This window comes from Tinamus guttatus, unplaced genomic scaffold, assembly GCF_059628265.1.
Source record: "Tinamus guttatus ecotype Peru unplaced genomic scaffold, ASM5962826v1 Tinamus_guttatus_pri_ptg000240l, whole genome shotgun sequence".
Lineage (NCBI taxonomy): Eukaryota > Metazoa > Chordata > Aves > Tinamiformes > Tinamidae > Tinamus > Tinamus guttatus.
Window position 1 is genome coordinate 14,596,327 of NW_028288774.1, and position 17,203 is coordinate 14,613,529.

At 39.0% G+C, this 17,203-nt stretch overlaps 1 protein-coding gene across 1 annotated transcript in view; it reads left to right on the plus strand.

The window, feature by feature from the left end:
* Positions 1–17,203, plus strand: part of PPFIBP2 (PPFIB scaffold protein 2) — a 66,588-nt gene that overhangs the window by 19,116 nt on the left and 30,269 nt on the right. Inside the window, exons 3-4 of the mRNA XM_088525907.1 lie at positions 8,454–8,546; positions 11,630–11,743. Of these exons, the coding sequence (XP_088382033.1) occupies positions 8,454–8,546; positions 11,630–11,743 (207 nt within the window). The remainder of the gene's footprint in view (positions 1–8,453; positions 8,547–11,629; positions 11,744–17,203) is intronic.

Sequence of the window (17,203 nt, forward strand, 5' to 3'; positions counted from 1 at the left end):
ACATTAAAAGGGAATGGTTTCTGCATATTTATACTATTCTTGAAAGTTCTCTGTTTAGAAAACAAAAGTCATTTAGCAAGTTATGTTTTTGAAGCTTTTAGATTGCTTTGTTCTTTGCTGCTAGCTGATCTGCTGCTTTAAAAAAAAAAAACAGATGTTTGAGGGAGAGTCTTAAGTTTATACAGTGTGTGTTATATATACATCTGTGAGACGCATTTGGGACTGTGGGAAGGAGACAGAAGAAATACGAACATACATTCAGGATTTTAGAAGTTAGGGGTTGAAAGAGGAAGAAGCCAGAGCTGCAGAACAAAGCGGCACGCTCGCTTCGCAAGGCTCCTCTCCACCCTGGCTCTGTGACTGCTGAGATGGGCCCAAAGCATGGATGGTGAGATTGATATTTACAAGCACTTCACGTGGCTCAGGAGGGTAAGTGATATGCTGCACTTTGTTTTCTCTCTGTTTATATGTCTCAGTAACAAGTAGGCAGAATTTTCAGCTTTGCAAAAGGAAACACGAGTGCCTCATATTTAAAATACCATAAGTTTTTTCCCGAGGAGGAGGGCGGAGAAGCCCTCTGCACTTCTCCATACAGGAGAGGGAGGCACGGGGAGTGGAGAGAGAATCAGCTATCTTTTGTCTTTGAAAATGAAACTCTGCATTCAAACTTTGAATAAATAGTAATAGCCTCTAGTAAGTGCTTGTGCTTTCCTGAGATTGTAGTACAACAAAATGTAACGTACACCTGAATTTATTGTTAAAAACAACAAAAAATGATGCTTACTGTGATGTTGTTTAAAATATAAAAGTATTTGCATTGGTTCTTCACTTAATTCTCTGTAAGAGTACTGCACGGGACCTTTAGGATGCCTTGGTTGTAGATTAAAATGGTGGTACTTTTCTCTTGTGCAAGTTTATCTGGTTGAATTATGTTTTTGAAGTGTTATGGCAATATTAGATTTGTGATGAATTATCTGAATGGGAATTAACTGCATAACATAATGAAATTATTATTATTTTTTTTTAGTCTTCCTATAGATAAAAAGTTTTTTGCAGTCTTTTTTTTTTTTCCTCTTAGAAAGACCACTGAGCGTCTGATAACTTCTAATTTTTTTATAATCTAAGCATTTTCAGTATTGGAAAAATCCGTGAATGGAATGAAAGCAGATACTTCACATGCTAGGAAGTATGCTGGGAACTTTTTGTATTTTGTTTTTTTTGTGTGTTAACAACTTAACTGTATGTGGTGTGTAAGTGCATGTTCTTGTTACACTTTTTAAATCCGTATTTTAGCCTGTGTATACTTTTCTTGCAAATTATACACATGCAATTTATATCAAATCCACTGCATCCTAGTGGATTAAAAACACATATACATATTTTTATCATCTATATAAACATAAAATAAATGTAAATGTGAACAGGAGCTTTAATTTTTGTAGTTCTTGAATGAACAGAAAATATTCATAATATTAATGTCTTTGATAAAAGATATTATCACTGAGCTTAAAGTCCAGTTAATGGCCAAAATATTTGCATCAGGTTATGGAGAAATGTAAGGAGGCCCTTAAATTTCTGGGGTGTAGGTGGGGAACAAGATTGTGGGCAGTAAACACTAAGCAAAGAAGAGGCAACAGGAAGTAGCAGCTGGTAACACTATAGTATTAAACTGATGCTCTGAGCAGTTAAATAACTCTCTACTGTTCTTGAGATCCCATAATAAAATGTTATTTAAATGAATTTGGAGTATAGCATGCCTGCTTTCCACACCCCATTTTCTGGTTTGAATTTCACTTCTAAAAGCATGGCTGTGCAGACGCAGGGATAAGGTGTGCTGTTCCAGATGTGTAGATGCAGGGGGCTTGTTACTACACACTGGCAAGGGCTAAAGAAACAGCTTCTGGGAGGAATCTCTCACATGGAAGTGTCAGTGGTTGGCAGGGTTATTTTGGGTGCTTTTTACTTGCTGGGTTTAATGACATAGGGTATCTTTGGGATGATTTTCAGAATGTTATGAATTCTGTGTTCAGAAAGGATACAGTGTTCAAAGATAGCACTTATTCTTTTCCAGAAATGGGAATATAATGATGCTACAGTAGTTGTATGTAGTTCCTTTTATAAGGAGGGCTTAAAGGAGAATATCAGTACTGCTCTTTTTTTCTAGCAAACTCCTTTAGAGGATGAGCGTGTTTGGAGGAAGGAGACTAAGAGATCTGAAAATAATCTTGTTCCCAGGAGATTTTGAGCAATCTGCTCTCAAGTTCCTTTGATAAATGATTAAAAATCCTGAAACAATCCAAGTTGCTTATTTAATTCTTATGTTTGAAAATCCTAGTATAGCATCGCATGTCCTGGCAGTGACTTTGACATAGAAAGTTTTCCAGATCCTGCAATCATAAGCTGGTTTTGGCTGATAGTACAAGTAGTACCCTCCAGAGCACTCAGCAGAGAGTAGCTGCAGTGCATTGCCATCAACCCTAGGTGAAGTATGCCAAAGCTGCCTCCAGTGTCGTGATCAGCAGAAATCCTTTCGGAGACTGGCATCAGTTTGGATGTCGTAGCTGGTTAGTGAAGCCAGATTTGCGTGATATCTGTGGCTTGAACTGAATGAGGGCAGCAAACACACAAATACAAAAATCACAAGATTCAGACAGGCTGAATGAGGGATACAGCTGATAACTTCAGGATCTTGGAGGGGGGAATGCAGCTGTAAGCAGTGATCTTGTAGCACATAGTGTATACAGTGTGTCCTTCGACAGCCATAGGAACAAAGCAGTGTTTAGATCAAATATAAATAAAGCATCACCACACTTCAGCCTTTGAATGTCTTCATGGCAAAATGAAAAGTGTTGTGCCAAGAGTAGCTGTAGCTGTGCATTTGTGTGGGCAGCAGAAGATGAGCAGATGGGTAGAGCCAGAAAATGCTTCGGCTTTGTCTCTGTTATACTAGGCACAGCTAATGTATTTTCCTTTACCCTTACAGTTTTATTCTTTTTTTTCTTTGACTTTCTGGCAATAGAAAAATAAGGAAATAACACTACTATCTATAGTAGTATTATTTCTCACAGCAAAAAGTATTTTCGCTGTCGGTAATATCTCACCTAATACCAGAAAGACAGACCTTTGCAGTGGGTACAGCTGTACATGCTTTATGACATGAGATACCATGATGGCAATTTTAGAACTAAATAAATTATTACTAAGTAACTAAGTCGGTTAGTTATTCTGGCCAAGAAGAAGAATTACGCCTGAAACGGGCACAAGAACTGCCCTGGCTTCATGCAACTCAGAGCAGAGTTTGTAACAACAGAGGTGTTCAAAGAGACCCTGTCAGTAAGACCTGTGTTTACTGAAGCCCCAAGAGGTTTATAGCCCAGGAGGTCACAGGAATCACTAAGTGAGGAATGTCTTTCAGCAGTCTGTTTCTAGTGGATATGGAAAACTCCTCAGATGTATACAGTGAACTTTTAACATTACAGCTAAAACAGCAGCTTCTCATCAAGTGGTTGGTGGGCAATTTGTGGGAAGCATTTTTCAGAGAGTTGATGTTGTGTTTTGGGTTTTTTTTTTTTTTTTTTAAACGCTGTCTAAGTGTGTGTCTGGCACTGATAAATTTCTGTTGCAAGCTAAGGGAAAAAAAAAAGCCTTTTTTATTTCAATACAAAATTTCTTGTATTTAATATGAAAATTCTCCCAAAGGATTTGGGTTAGTAGATTCACATGCAGTCTCCTCTGTTGTCCTGTTGCTTTATTACCATGCTTCTGTCCGACCTTTAGGGGAACACAGCATTCTGATTAAAGCAGCACAGCCACCATTTCAGTGCACAGACATGTAGATACAACCACAACTGACTACATGCCATCGCTAAAATAAATGCCAGTATTTGCAACAAATGGTGTTATGAGCTGTCGAAGGGCATTGTAAAGTAACTGTGGTGATGGAACTGTTGGGAATGGAGTGCAGTTAAATGGAAAGCCCCACATCTCTGGAAAAATTTGTGCAGTGGTAAAACTCTTTTTATTGTGAAAGAGATGCCTTCATATGAAGTGGCAGCATCTGCTGATGTCTCTTCAGGTTGCTTTGGCCTTTCCTTTTCAAGTGCATGTGACACTGAGCTGCTGTGGTTGACTTGAAATAAGTATACATTTGTGTTATGCTTTTGCTTTCATTTTTCCATTATTCATAATTTATGATAGGAAGAGGTAGAGTGGTTGAGGTCATGCTGTAGTCGTAAGCTCATACTGTTTGGAGTAAATCTTATGACTTCTGTAAGGATGAATTTAAGTAGTATAACTGCTTAGAGGAGAAAATAGGTGTTAATATTAAGAAAAAAATCCAGATAAAATCAAAGGATTATACTTTTAAGAACTGTATATATTCCCCTTGCTCTGCTTTTGCTTGACTTCAGGCTATATTCTGTTAGCTCTTTCAGACTGACTGCCCCTTTCTCTTAATCAGCAAAGAGTGACAGCAAATAAGAACTCTGATTATTACTTCATTCATTGCCTTTAGATGAACGACAGGAATTACAGATCCAGAAATCACCTTTCAGCCTACTCTTTCCCATCATAATGTAAGCTGGGCCCATGTTTAGATGGGTGTGTATTCAGATAACACTAAACTGTTGAGAGAGAATTTTGTAGTACAGCCACACTTGGATGCTAAAATAAAATATTTTTTCTGGGTAGACTACACAGTCATCACTGCACAGTAAGTATCGTGAGTCAGAGTTGTAATTCTTTTGACCCAGAATAGTAATTAAAAGATGGAAAATGCATGTTATCAATATTATCGACTCTTAAATAGGCTGGAAAAATTCTATAGCATACCCTTTCTTGTATTGAAATATAATCCTGTGGTCTGTGGGCTACTAATAGTCTATGAAAAAACAGCTGGTGGAACTCTGCTGGCTCTGCTCCTTGCTTTCAGCCTCTAAACTGCAATATAAAACACTGCATCAAGCATACCCCTAATATTTTTTCATTGAGGCAAAATCAGTAGTTGCCACAGACATTTTTTTTTCCAATTATCAGTGGAACTAAAGGTGATTCATGTGACTCTGAACAGGAAGGGAGGAGAGTTATGATGTAAACTGTCTTCTAAGAGCCGCATGACTTGGTGAAAAAGCTTACAAATCACCAGTCCCTACACTGCCAGATTTCTGTTTTCAACTTCTTCCCCCTTCCCAGCCCAACAGGAGATCCCATGGCACTAGGGATAAATTACTGTGTTACCATTTGCTGATGAACTTGTAAAGGCATCTTCTTTATTTGAGGATCAGCTATGTTGAAGAGATTCCTAGAGCTGAAATTTGGCATCTTAAGATAGTAATATTTCATATAGGCCCTTTTATGTTATTTTGCGTGTGCCTGCCCTTTAAGGGGCTTACTTTTATAGGCTATCAAGATTTGGCTGGAAGATCTGCTACAGAACTTCTGAGCAAACCATCTGTACAATAATGGTTTTTGCTCTGTTCTAACCTTCTGACTTGTGTTTCCTGAGAATGAAAACACACAAATTCCATGCTTATTCTAGTGAAGTGAGTCAACTCCTATTTAAGAAGCTGTTGAAAATTAAGCTAGCTAATCAAATTGACCAAATATTTTTTCCCTTTCTTGCCCTTCCTCTTTAATTTTTGCTGTTTTTTTTTTTTGTTTGTTTTAATGTAAAAAAGTTGTTGAATTCTAAAGTCTGTTTTTTTGTATCATATATTCCAGAGAAACATTTAAGCCTTTTTCTTGGAATAGAGCTATTTAATGATTGGATCACATAAGTGATGCTTAGACACTCAAAATTTTCCAGTACATACCAATGTCCAAGTTAGAGGAGAGAAAGGTTAATCTAGAAGTAGTTTTGGAAGCTAAAGATGCATAAGAAGCTGAGGCAGGTCACAGGAGGCAAAAGCCCTTTTCTTTTTTTCTTCTTTTTTTTTTTGTTTTTGTTTTTGTTTTCCTCCTAGAACTGGGAAAAGCGGTTGGTTTGGAATTGTTGTTTGAGAAAGAAAACGCATTCGTACCTGATGCAGTCTTAGGTGGACAGTTACGTGTTGGCAAAATCTCCCAGGAGCCTAAGGCAGGTGCTTCAGAAGCTGCCACAGACAAAGTATGTAGGCATACACCCATGAGACTTTCTCTGCAGCACTTTGTGACTGTTGCAACCGCCTTTCCTGAGCATATCTCTCCTTCTACTTCACTGCCATGCCTTGTCATGAATTTTTTTTATATGATCTATGCCATTTCTCTAATTCTTTCATTGGAAAGAATAGAGGTAACGTATTTTAACTTAGATGTTGTGGAGCTCAGTTGGTGATGTTTAGTATTTAAAGCTACGTCATCTGAAGTAATATCTTTGTCTCCGTAATAAGTCTTAGTGATTTTGCCTTTTGGTTATGTGGTTGAGTGACCATAGTGTTTACTGTTTAAATGAGGCCTTAAACTAATTCAAGTAGTCCTAGGACTCGAGTGCTTTGGCTCCTGTATTCAGTCAGTCCTAGCTGACACGTGTGACGTCTAAGCATAGTTGCTAAGTTTCCTCTTTCACAACTGCAGAATGAACTCCAGCCATCCACAGATGGCCTTGCATCATAGTGCAGTGTTTTATCTTGTCTTTATGTGCGCCATGAAGTTTTCCCAAGTCCTAAACAACTGCTGCATGTCAATCAACCACTTTCATTTAGCAGTTTATTTTCTGCTTACTGTACTTCCGTGTCCTTACTTAAGTATTATCTGGCTGACTTGTAGGAAAGGCTGCTATTTTCCTTCTGCCCACATGGGTGTGATTCACTAGCTTTTTCAGGGGTATTGAATGTTGCTCTTCCAACAGAGGATGCTATACAGTCATGTTGAGAAACAGACATCATTAGGGGGCTGTATGTTTTGTAAACATGAGTGTAGTAAAATGTTTAATTTGTGATCTGGTTTTGAATTATTTTTTTCTTAATTACTGATCATTTAAAATGTTGAACCCTGTTCTATATTTCATGACAGACTGGTCATGTAAAAATGTGTTGACATTAATTAAACTCATTTTATCTGCTTAATCGTAATAATAAGATTTGTGACCCAAGGGGTCACGGGCTTATTTCTTAAAACCAGAATAGTAAATAGCAAGTGACAGCAGCAGAAAGGATGCAAAATCTATCTGACGAGGCTGTCTTCGTCACTAGCTTTTGTTTATAGCAGAGTCCTCCCCTGTTTAGAAAAGTGCTGTTGTTCCCTAAATACCTGATGTGTGTTCTGCATGCAGCAAAGTGTTCCTGCACTTTAGGCACGTGAGTCGGAGGTGCGCTGGAGGAGCCCTGCAGGCTCTCCCTGGGCAAATGCCCCTGATGGTGAGGAATGGAGTTTCAAAGCTAATGGCAGCCTGACTGCCAAGACTAAAGATTGCAGATTCTAAAAGACCCTCTTTGCTCTGTAAGTAGAGCAACAGCCCAGGCTGAAATCCTGGCAGCGTGAGTGAGGTTGCATAGCTGAGCTCAGAGGAATGTGTAGGCAAGCATAGAGAAAGGAATCTTTAATTATGGGGATTCCTTATTTTCATTATAGTACTGCCACAGTTAAGAAGGAAAGCTTTTTGTAAGGCCTTCTGGTCTGACTGACCTGCCTGATACAGAAGGTTGAAGTTAAACTGAGGTAATGCATCTTTATATCTTTAATATATCAGTGCCTCACATCTTGACTCTTAGATATGCCACGTATAAATATAATTTAGCACTTTACAGTTGAAGTGTGTGTCTTGGCTTTTGGTTGGAAAAGTCCTTGAGTAGCATTCATTAGTGCCGTGTTTATTTTCATCATTTGTTTTACAGTGGGGGCTGTAGACATCAGTAGAAAGCAAGAAGCCATAAAAAGGCAGAAATTGGCAGAGGGGGAAAGGATTATAACTTGGGTTGGTGGTGGTGTAAAAGAAGCCGCTATCCTGATGTGCAGTCTTCTGCAAATGGGTGTAATTGTGGGGAATTTGAAATTGGATTCTTATGACAGCTAAAAAGCCAATCCAAGTGCTTTTTTCACAGTCCCTTTTTTGTCCCTTGCAATAAAGCTGGCAACTGAACTACTAAGGGCTCATGTTACAATCAGATGTCAAAATGTTTCAGCATGCAGGATGAACCAGATGGTTTTGATGCTGTTTTAAACTTACTTCTCTGTAAACATGTAGTTTTGTAGTTTTTTAAAAAAAAAAAAAAAAAAAAAAAAAAACGGGGAGGATTTAATTCTGTAATATTAAAATCTATGAGATATAGAGCTGGTAGAAAGAGAAGCAGGCACTAGTCTAGTAGGTCTTGCTATTCAGAATCACTAATCCATGACACATTCTTTTTGGATTTGTAGAGACTTTTCTTTTGCTTTGCAGTATAGCATCTACTCAATAGGTATTTTTTTATTAACTATTGCATGAAATTTTAACATTAATTGTCAAATTTCTTACAGCATGTTTTTTTTTTTTCCCCTAGTCACAGGTGAATCTTCATTCTTCTATGAATAATGAAACCTATCAAGACAGATTGGCACGATTAGAAGGAGATAAAGAGTCACTCATACTGCAGGTATGTGTAAAGGGAACACTTCTGCATCATTGATATCCAGTGATAAAAGCTAAGTGTTAAGAGTTTCCATGGAACAAATGGTAGCTGTCCAGAAAATGCAACTTCAAGAGTAACAGCAAATATTCAATCATCAGTTAACCTATAATTATTTCTGTAAGTTATCTGTGTGATTTCATGGTGGGGCGTTTGGGAAGAAGAGAGGTGGGTTGGGGAAGTAAGAAATAAAAGGAAGGAAAATAACTTAGGGCAAACCCCAATGAAACAATGTTATGAAGTCCCCAGACAAGAGTGTTGTGGCAGTGATTTTCATTCTACATTTACCATGTTGTGCCAGTTGATATTCTAGGTCCTGCATGAACTAAAAAACTGGAGAACAAGGTCGAGATAGTTGAATCCTTTTTATGCTGTCATGTTCCCAGAACCATATCTTCCTTCTTACTTACTTTCTTCTCCATTAGTGGCATTAAATTGACATTGATAAATGACTGTCACTTTGAGTTAATCAGAGCTCAGAGGCCTCTACCTCTCTGTATTTTAGTTGTGCTATGTTTTTTCAGGATGTGTATGACACAAGATGAGAAACTATGCAGCTTCTTGAGGTACTGAATGCAAAAGCAAGATGGTGAAGCCAGTATAGTTTTGTATAGGTCGTTTGGTCATTACTGAGGAGGGTTTGCTTACTCCTAAATTTTGTGGTGTATTATCCACTAAACATGTGGAGGATTGGAGAAAATCAGGGTAGAAATTGAGGAATCTAGAAAGCTTGAGAAATTTTACAGGTGATAGAACTGAGGTTTTTCTTGCTTGTATATAGTTTAGTTAGTTTATTATAAAGCTAAAGAGAAGGTAATCTGGAAAAATAAAACTTGGCAGGAAAATGCAGGTGTAGACTCTTCCAGATTTTCTGTGTCTCAATTTATCAAACCTTTTTCAAGTAGGGCATCTGTTCCATGTAAGTGAGTTTTGTTCTTGAGGAAATTACATTTTGTGCATTCTAATTTAAACTTTAAGGGTGGTTTTTTGAATATTTTCACTGTTACTAAACTGCAAATTACCTGCTTTTTAGCACTGAAACTGGGCATTCTCTAAACAGTCTTAGCCTGTCCTTCTTTCTTATAGTTACGCATACTTATAGTTATATATGTTTTTATAAAACAAAACTGGGTGGGTGTTCTCCCCAGTTTCAGTAACTAGCTTCTGTAAACATGTTTTCTCCTGTATGTTCTGTTCATACTTGCATTAATTTACTGAGGTGAATTCTCACTGCTGTTGTTAAATAGGCAGTAAACTGTTTACAATACATACTCTTCAGCTTGACTGATTTTGTCATTGCTGTTCTGCTAAACAAAAAAAAAAAGGAAGAAAAAAAAACTCTTTTCTGTTTGGAATTTAAGGTTAAGGTCCTGAGAAACATCTGCATGTTACCTATCAGTGTGTAGTTTTCCTGATACAATCTGCTGTTTTTTAGCAACCGTTTCTGCGTCTGCACAGATAGGTACCTGCAGAACGCAGTCACACAAACTCAGCAGGAAGGAGCTCGTGTGCCCTGCCTTGGAACAGGCCAGTCCTGCGGCTGCCTCTGCCATCCGGGACCCGTTCGGACCATGCGCCTCAGAACCTGCTGCTGCACAGTGCTTCTCGGCTCAGCCTGTGGCAGAGACTGCAGCACTTGGAGCATCCAGGATGCCCTCTCAGAGCTCAGCATCTGTATATAAACACGTATTTCCTATGATGCTTTTATCTGAGGTGTTTAAAACCTTTTTTTTTTTTTCTGTTTACTTTGTCGTTATTTTTTCAATATTCCTGCTTTTTAGAGATGCTTACAGGAAATGTAATACCTCTTGGCTGACTCTGTGGGTATTGCATTGCCGAGGCAGCATGCACGTGCCAGAACAGCGTGCGCAGAGGCCGTGTCTTGTGTGCAGCTTACTGAGCCCTTCAAGGGTCTGGCAGATGCCATCCCTAAGAGAGGGAAGTACGAGCTCAAAGTGGCTAATGTGTCCTTCGGCCTTGCTGCTGGAACATTCAGCATATGCTGCTGAGATTTTTATTAAATGCATTTGCAGGTCATATTTAAAACTGAAAGGTTTCCTGGTAGATTATAATGCTAGTTAGAACTTAACCCTTCTGTTCCTCTGGAAGCTGCATCAGACTGAGGAAGGAAATTCAGTTTTTTTCTTACTTTCTGACCTCTCAGCAATTTTTGTGCTTTCATTTCATGATAGAAAAACAAAGAAGCTGCTAAACAGGAGACTCTGTTTGAGGAGTCCTTCCTCCCACCCCCAGATTGGGTACCTCAGGGTGCACTTCTGGCCAAGTGTAATTTCTTGAGCTTTACCAACTTTGAGTGAGACAGGACTTTTCTGACGCAAATGCTGGTTCATTCTGCCATTCCCACAGTTCTTGACTAGTATTACTTATGGTAGCCTCTCCTGGGATTTGTTGTCTCCCTTTTTTTGCTTTCATGTTTTGGCATGTAAAGGCTGGGAATTTTTTTGGACTAGAACTTTACCTCTGCTAAAACATGCCTTTTACTCATTGCATTCTTTATAACTTCAAAACGCTTTATTGATAGGTAAACTGGTTTTATGTTCTTGTAAGCACTGAGGTAATTGGTTGGTTTCTGAAAGAACAGTTTTATTGTCTTCATCTTTCATCTGTCTTGGGGAGCAAAATGCCAGCAGAACCTGAAACAGCCAGTGTGCTGCAGTACCACCTCAAGTGTTTTCAATATCCTGTGTTCTTGTTGGCTGCTTTTGAGTTGTGTAGACTTGTGCCAGAATTGACACAGGCTGCCTATGTGTAGTCTTCAAACCCTTCTAGAAATGGTCTTTTTATTTTAAAACAAAACAGGAAAAAAATGGTTGTGGGAGTTGCAGCAAAATATTTATAGGTAAGATTGAGAATTTGTTTGTCTTCATATAGAGCAAGATGTTTCAGTGCACAGAAATATGAAACCTTTGAAGACTTTAAAAGGAAAACTGCTATTAAAATGTGCATTTGGATGTTAATTGTATACGGTAATTGAAACTTATTTACAATGAATTCGGTAGCATTCCTAGTGCTCTGTTCTCAAATTACAGGTGAGTGTCCTCACAGACCAAGTAGAAGCTCAAGGAGAGAAAATCCGCGACTTGGAAATCTGTCTTGAGGGGCATCAGTTGAAATTGAATGCTACAGAAGAAATGCTTCAACAGGTAAAAATCTGGACTGGGGGGACTCTTACAAAACCTTCTGCAATAGAGGGATTTGCATATACACTCACCTTGTCTGTATGCATGGATGCTTTGGTAGCAGGAGGTAACAGAAAAAAAATTCTCTTTATTCATCTCTTGCTCCGTTGCACACTGTTTTTTGCAATAAATGTTTCTTTGTTTTTCTGGCTCAGAGACATTTTACTAGCTGGTTGCATAACTGTACGTGGCAAAGTGTAAATTGAAACTATTGTGGATTATTCATGTTGTGCTGACAAACTAAATTTGGACATGGTTTAGTAACTGGTTAGACCAGATAAATGTATACAATATATGTAGGAGTTACAGAATTAATAACTTTTAGTTAAATATATGTTCTAATTTCATATGGCTTTGAAGCTGAACAAGTAAGCTGAGAAGAGTTACTGTTTCAAGTGTGGTTCCGCATCCAGTTTTGCTTCATTTAGGAGCTTCCTCCCTATTTTTTGAAAGGGGAAAAAAAAATATATGGGTAGATTTTTTGCCTTATTTCAATCAACTTCTTTTCAGACTTTGTGGCGTAATCTATTTGTACTGTTTCATGGAAAATGCTGAGGAAGTAGAATGAATAAAAAGTGAAATACCTTTACGTTTCATGTGTAACTGTAGAGCTGACAGTTCTGTGGGTCCAAAGAACTTGCCCTGTGCTATTTTCTGCTTTTACCAAGAAAAAAATTATGCAGCATGTAGATATTGAAAATAGGTCTGCAGTTGTAAATATTCCTCAAAATGAAAGCCATAAATTTTCAGGAAATACATTGTTCTTCATGAACTTACTCATCTTCCACCCAAATGTTGCATTATATGTTTAATGCTTTAGACTATGTGAAATGTGCAGGCATTTCTATAAAATATTCATAGTTTTACATTACAGTTATGTAAATGCATATAAGCTTTTTTGTTGTGATAAGGATCCTTATACCTAAGTATTGTAAAGTGTGGCAGTTTCCTTATGGTAAACTTGTATCCTAAACCTTTTAAAGATACAATGATTTCCTCTAAAAACATGTTGGTCTCGCACACATCTTCTGGACCAAAATACTTCGAGATGGAAAAAAAAATGTCATATTTAAGAGAGATTGTTTTAAAAAATGTCAACAGGCCATTTTTCAGTATGAGATCTGAAGTCAAATTCAAAGAACAATGAGTATTTGAAATCTGAAAATCTGTTTCCAAACGTCAGAAAGACAATCATTAAAGTAGATAGAAGTTCTATGACTTCTGCTAAAACACTTACCATTTTTCTGCCAGAAAATTTTCTGTTCTGTTCTGAGCAAAGTGTGAATTTAAAGTCTGAGGCAGCAGGACATTGAGGCATTTGAAGAGAGATCAAAATAATGCATTTACATTGGTATTTCAGTCAAAAGGTTCGAATCTAGCCCCGTCTAGCATTAAGCATGTGTGTTAGTTGCTTACCATAGTTGAACCCAACCCGATTAGCAGCTACAAACATCTATACACAATCTCTAAAGAAATCAGAAATTCTGCAAATGTGTCTTAAAAAAAAAAAAATCCCCTAAACCTAAATCTTGAGGTCATTTTGGTCATTTTAATGGTAATATTTATTTGGCAGTACATGATTCTGCTGCTGCCATCACTGTGCCTACGTAGCACGCTGTCTGTAGTTAACAATAAGCTCAAATCTGTTGGTGGCTTTGTATCATAGTTTCGAGAGCTTGCATTTGAACATAATTTACACTAGTTCAGCCAAGCTTACCTGTTCATTGCTAAGTTTCTAAGTGGCTGATCTCTCAAATGCTTGCAGCATGTAGGATAGCTTGAGCCAAATTCTAGGGCAAGCAAGATATAGGCCACAACCCATCAAAGATTTGTGTGTGTATTTCATTTTAATCCTGTGAGTTTCTCAGGGGTTTCATGTGAATGATGTACTTTCGACAGCTGAAAAAAAGATTACTGTAGAACTAAGATATTTAAACATTATTTTCTCATTGAAATGAGTAAAAATAACGAACAGTTCTGGGCACAGTAAGAAAAGCAGATGCAGTGAAATACTGGAGGAAGAGGAGCTGTGTTGTCATTCTCCTGTCTCCAAGTGGAGTCAAACCAATGACCTGCAGCGAGGGAAACCCGGTTGCATCTCCACTGAGAAATTTTACACTTCCTATGTCTCAGAGCCCCCTATTTTATAACCTTTCATCTATTCTGAAAGTTCTTTTCTCAGTTCATCTTGTTGAAAATGATTTCCCTCTGCAGGGAGTAATGTAAGATTGGGAGAGCTGAGAATGTCCTGATAACGGGACGGTTTGGACGCTCACCTACGGTGGGTGGCCCAGTCCTCCTGGCGCTTGGTGAGGCAGAGAGAGTGAGCGTGTGTCTGACCTCGCAGCTTCAGGGCACAGTTAGCTTTGCGGGGAGCTGGCTCCAGACCTCCTCATTCATCAGTTCCCAGTGACCTCTAGAAGCGCCTGTGGGCCGTAGCAGATAGGTGATAGAGTCTGGGTCTTGTCATGGAGTTTGTCCAGACAAAACTATTAGAGAGCTCTTCAGGGCAAGCAAGACAGTATTTATTTATTTTTGCAGCAAAATTATTTTTAATAAAAATAATCATCCAGCTCTAGGCTCGTATGTAAGTATTCCTGCTTTACAATGGCACTTCTTTTATCTTCCTGAGGTGCATTATAAATCTAATTTTATTTCACGATTCGATTTGCTTGTTTACAGTATCTTTACCTCCATTGATTGTTGCCTTTGTGAACTTTGACTGCTTCTTCTAAATGAAAAAAATGAACAATGACAGTAATTGTCTTAGCTTAAAACGATCTTTAATGTATATTATAGAAAAAAGCTAATTTCAATAGAGTTAAGCATATTATCTTACTTTTGTTGGAAAGCATATGTGTGGTTTCCATATGTGTGGGTCCAGGATAAACTTGCCTTTAATTTCTGCAACTGTAAGAAAAGCTGACTTGGTTAATTTTTGTATGCACAATGCTATAATACAAACAAAAAATCCAAGCTGTGCGAAGACAATTTGAAGTTCCTTAGCGAGATAGCCGGTGGTGCCAGCGGAGTGGTGTGTAATGCTACCCTGCGGAATAGTTCTTGTTGAATCTGCTCTAGCAGAGACTTGTCCACTATGCAAGGGTGGGGTTGCTGGCTAAAATCCCTCTGGCTCCTGTTCTATGCACAGTTGTTTTGAGCCCTACTACAAAGCTATCATGCAAGTGCTTTGGGAACAGCAACTGAACATTTCCATGCCACTTTTTTTTTTTTTTTTTTTTTTTTTTTTTCCTCCAGCAACTAAACCTTTCCTGTTCCAACAGGAGACAGTCTTTTTCGTATGAATTACATAAAACCGAGATCCTGCATGCTACACAGTAGAATTAACTTGCAGCCTCTTCAGTGTTGTGGCAGGAGGGTGTCATTTTCTTCATGTGAACTTACATGAAATAAGTTGAGCCAGTCTAGCAGCTCCCTTCTAAAAGGGGAAGCCTCTACTCTGTTTTTGCATCTTTCTCCTTCTTCTTTGTCATGTCCTTCTACCATTTGTCCTGGCTCACATGGTGTTTCCCTCCATGACTTATCAGAAAAGTAACTCCAGGTTTTAAAAAGGGCTATCTGCTTGGTTAGAGAGCTGAACCAAGAAGAGAAGCAGAGAAGCTCCAGGCCTGGGAGAGTTGGCATCAAACTGCAGCAAGCTGTGCCTCTGGCATTGCTCTTTATGGAGCCACAGGCACCATTGGATGGCAATTTCTAGCAACTGCTTTTTCATTTGAGCAATGTGCAAGTGTAGGAGAGAACTATAAGGCAAAAGCAAATTCTGATTTATCTGTAGCCCAAACTCTGCCCCATGACAGAAAAGGACCCACCACCCACGGTGGGACAACATGGGTGGTATGGAGATGAAATGGTGAACCTTAAATTGGGCTTGTTTAAAAAGAAAATTTTCTGCACACACAGATTTCACCTTCACAGTTCTTTAAGTGCATTTATTGTGGTCATCATTATGAATAATAACAGCTACCTCTCAGCTATACGTCTGCCTCTTTTGAATAATTTAACTAATACTAGTTCCCCCTGAAGTTCTGCGACACAGAGGATCACAATGTACAGTTTGCTTTGCCAAGCAAGGTTGTGGCAAAACTCTGCTTTGGGTTGTGCTGTCTTTCTTGTGCTTGACTTGTACTGAACTCTGGCCCTGTTTGATAGTTAGTTTGTGCCATCCACCCTCCTCCTGCCAATACATGTAATAAGCAGTGCAGGGCTCACTCTTTATATAGCGTCGTATGATCTGCAAGATTGTTTTCTGTCAAGTAAATTCTGAGGCAAAGTAGAAAGCACCTACTTTGTCTCTGGGACGTGTTCTGTCTTAAAGATACAAATAGAACCTGAAATGTTCAGACGCCAACTGGAGTGAATTTCTCTGCCTGGTCTCTCTGTGTTGGCAGCTTTTAGCCCCACTTTGCCAGGGGCATGTGTACCAGACGGTGCGTTTTCCACAGGGCCCTGTAGCAGCCTAGAAGAGTGCAAGGTGGAGGGATATGAGGGTGGATCCAGGGCAGCTCACTATGTGCTTGTTCTGATCTGCACTTGTCTTGTGTGCACATGAGCCTGAACCCCATTTTGGTTGTGTGTTGCACGTATGGGCTGTCCCTGTTTGCTTCACGGGAACTTGCTGGCCTGCAAGGATCATTCCTGCAGTTTCCAGCTGTCCGAGACATCTGATCTTGGATGAATTTCAGGGCTCACTTGTATGCAGCAAGCAATTACTTGCCAGCAGCAAGCTCAGAGTTTCGGGTCTCGAGTTGTGCTCTGCACTGCTCTGCTTGTAAGGGTGAGCTTTGCAGAGCGTGTGCTGAACTCATGCAGCTTATCTATAGAGGTGAGCATAGCGCTGCTGTGTTGTAATTCTAGTTATTGTGGGTGCAGCTCTGCCCATCCGACACATGCAAAGACTATGCAAATTGTCAGGGTAATGGCAAGTTCTGCCCAGCGCGCAGCGGATGAACTGGAGGGCTGCAATTGCCTCTCTGCCACTGACTTGCACCATTTCACGGTGATTACACGTGTACGTTGCTCTCAGCTGTGTTTTCGGTTAAGCAAGTATCTTATTTCTGCTGCAGCTGACACACAGCCCTTAAAAAGTGCAGGCCTCGCTGGTAGCGCTTCTTGCTGAATCTTGCTTGCCAGGTAGGTCTGTCTCTCTCTTCCCCCTCCTGCCTTCCAAAGCTGTTTTAATAAGAATGGGAAGCAAAAACTTTCTGCAGCATTGCCTTTTATACAGTTCCGGGCAACTTGCTTTTACTTGACTTTACTTGACTTGTTTTCTTTCTATCAGTATATAGCACAATTACTTCTGTTAAGTGATCTGTTAAATATCAAGAAATTTCCTTTCTTTTTTCCTCATTTTTCTAAGCTATCTAATGTTGTGCTAAAATCTATAAACAACTTTATAAGAAGGAC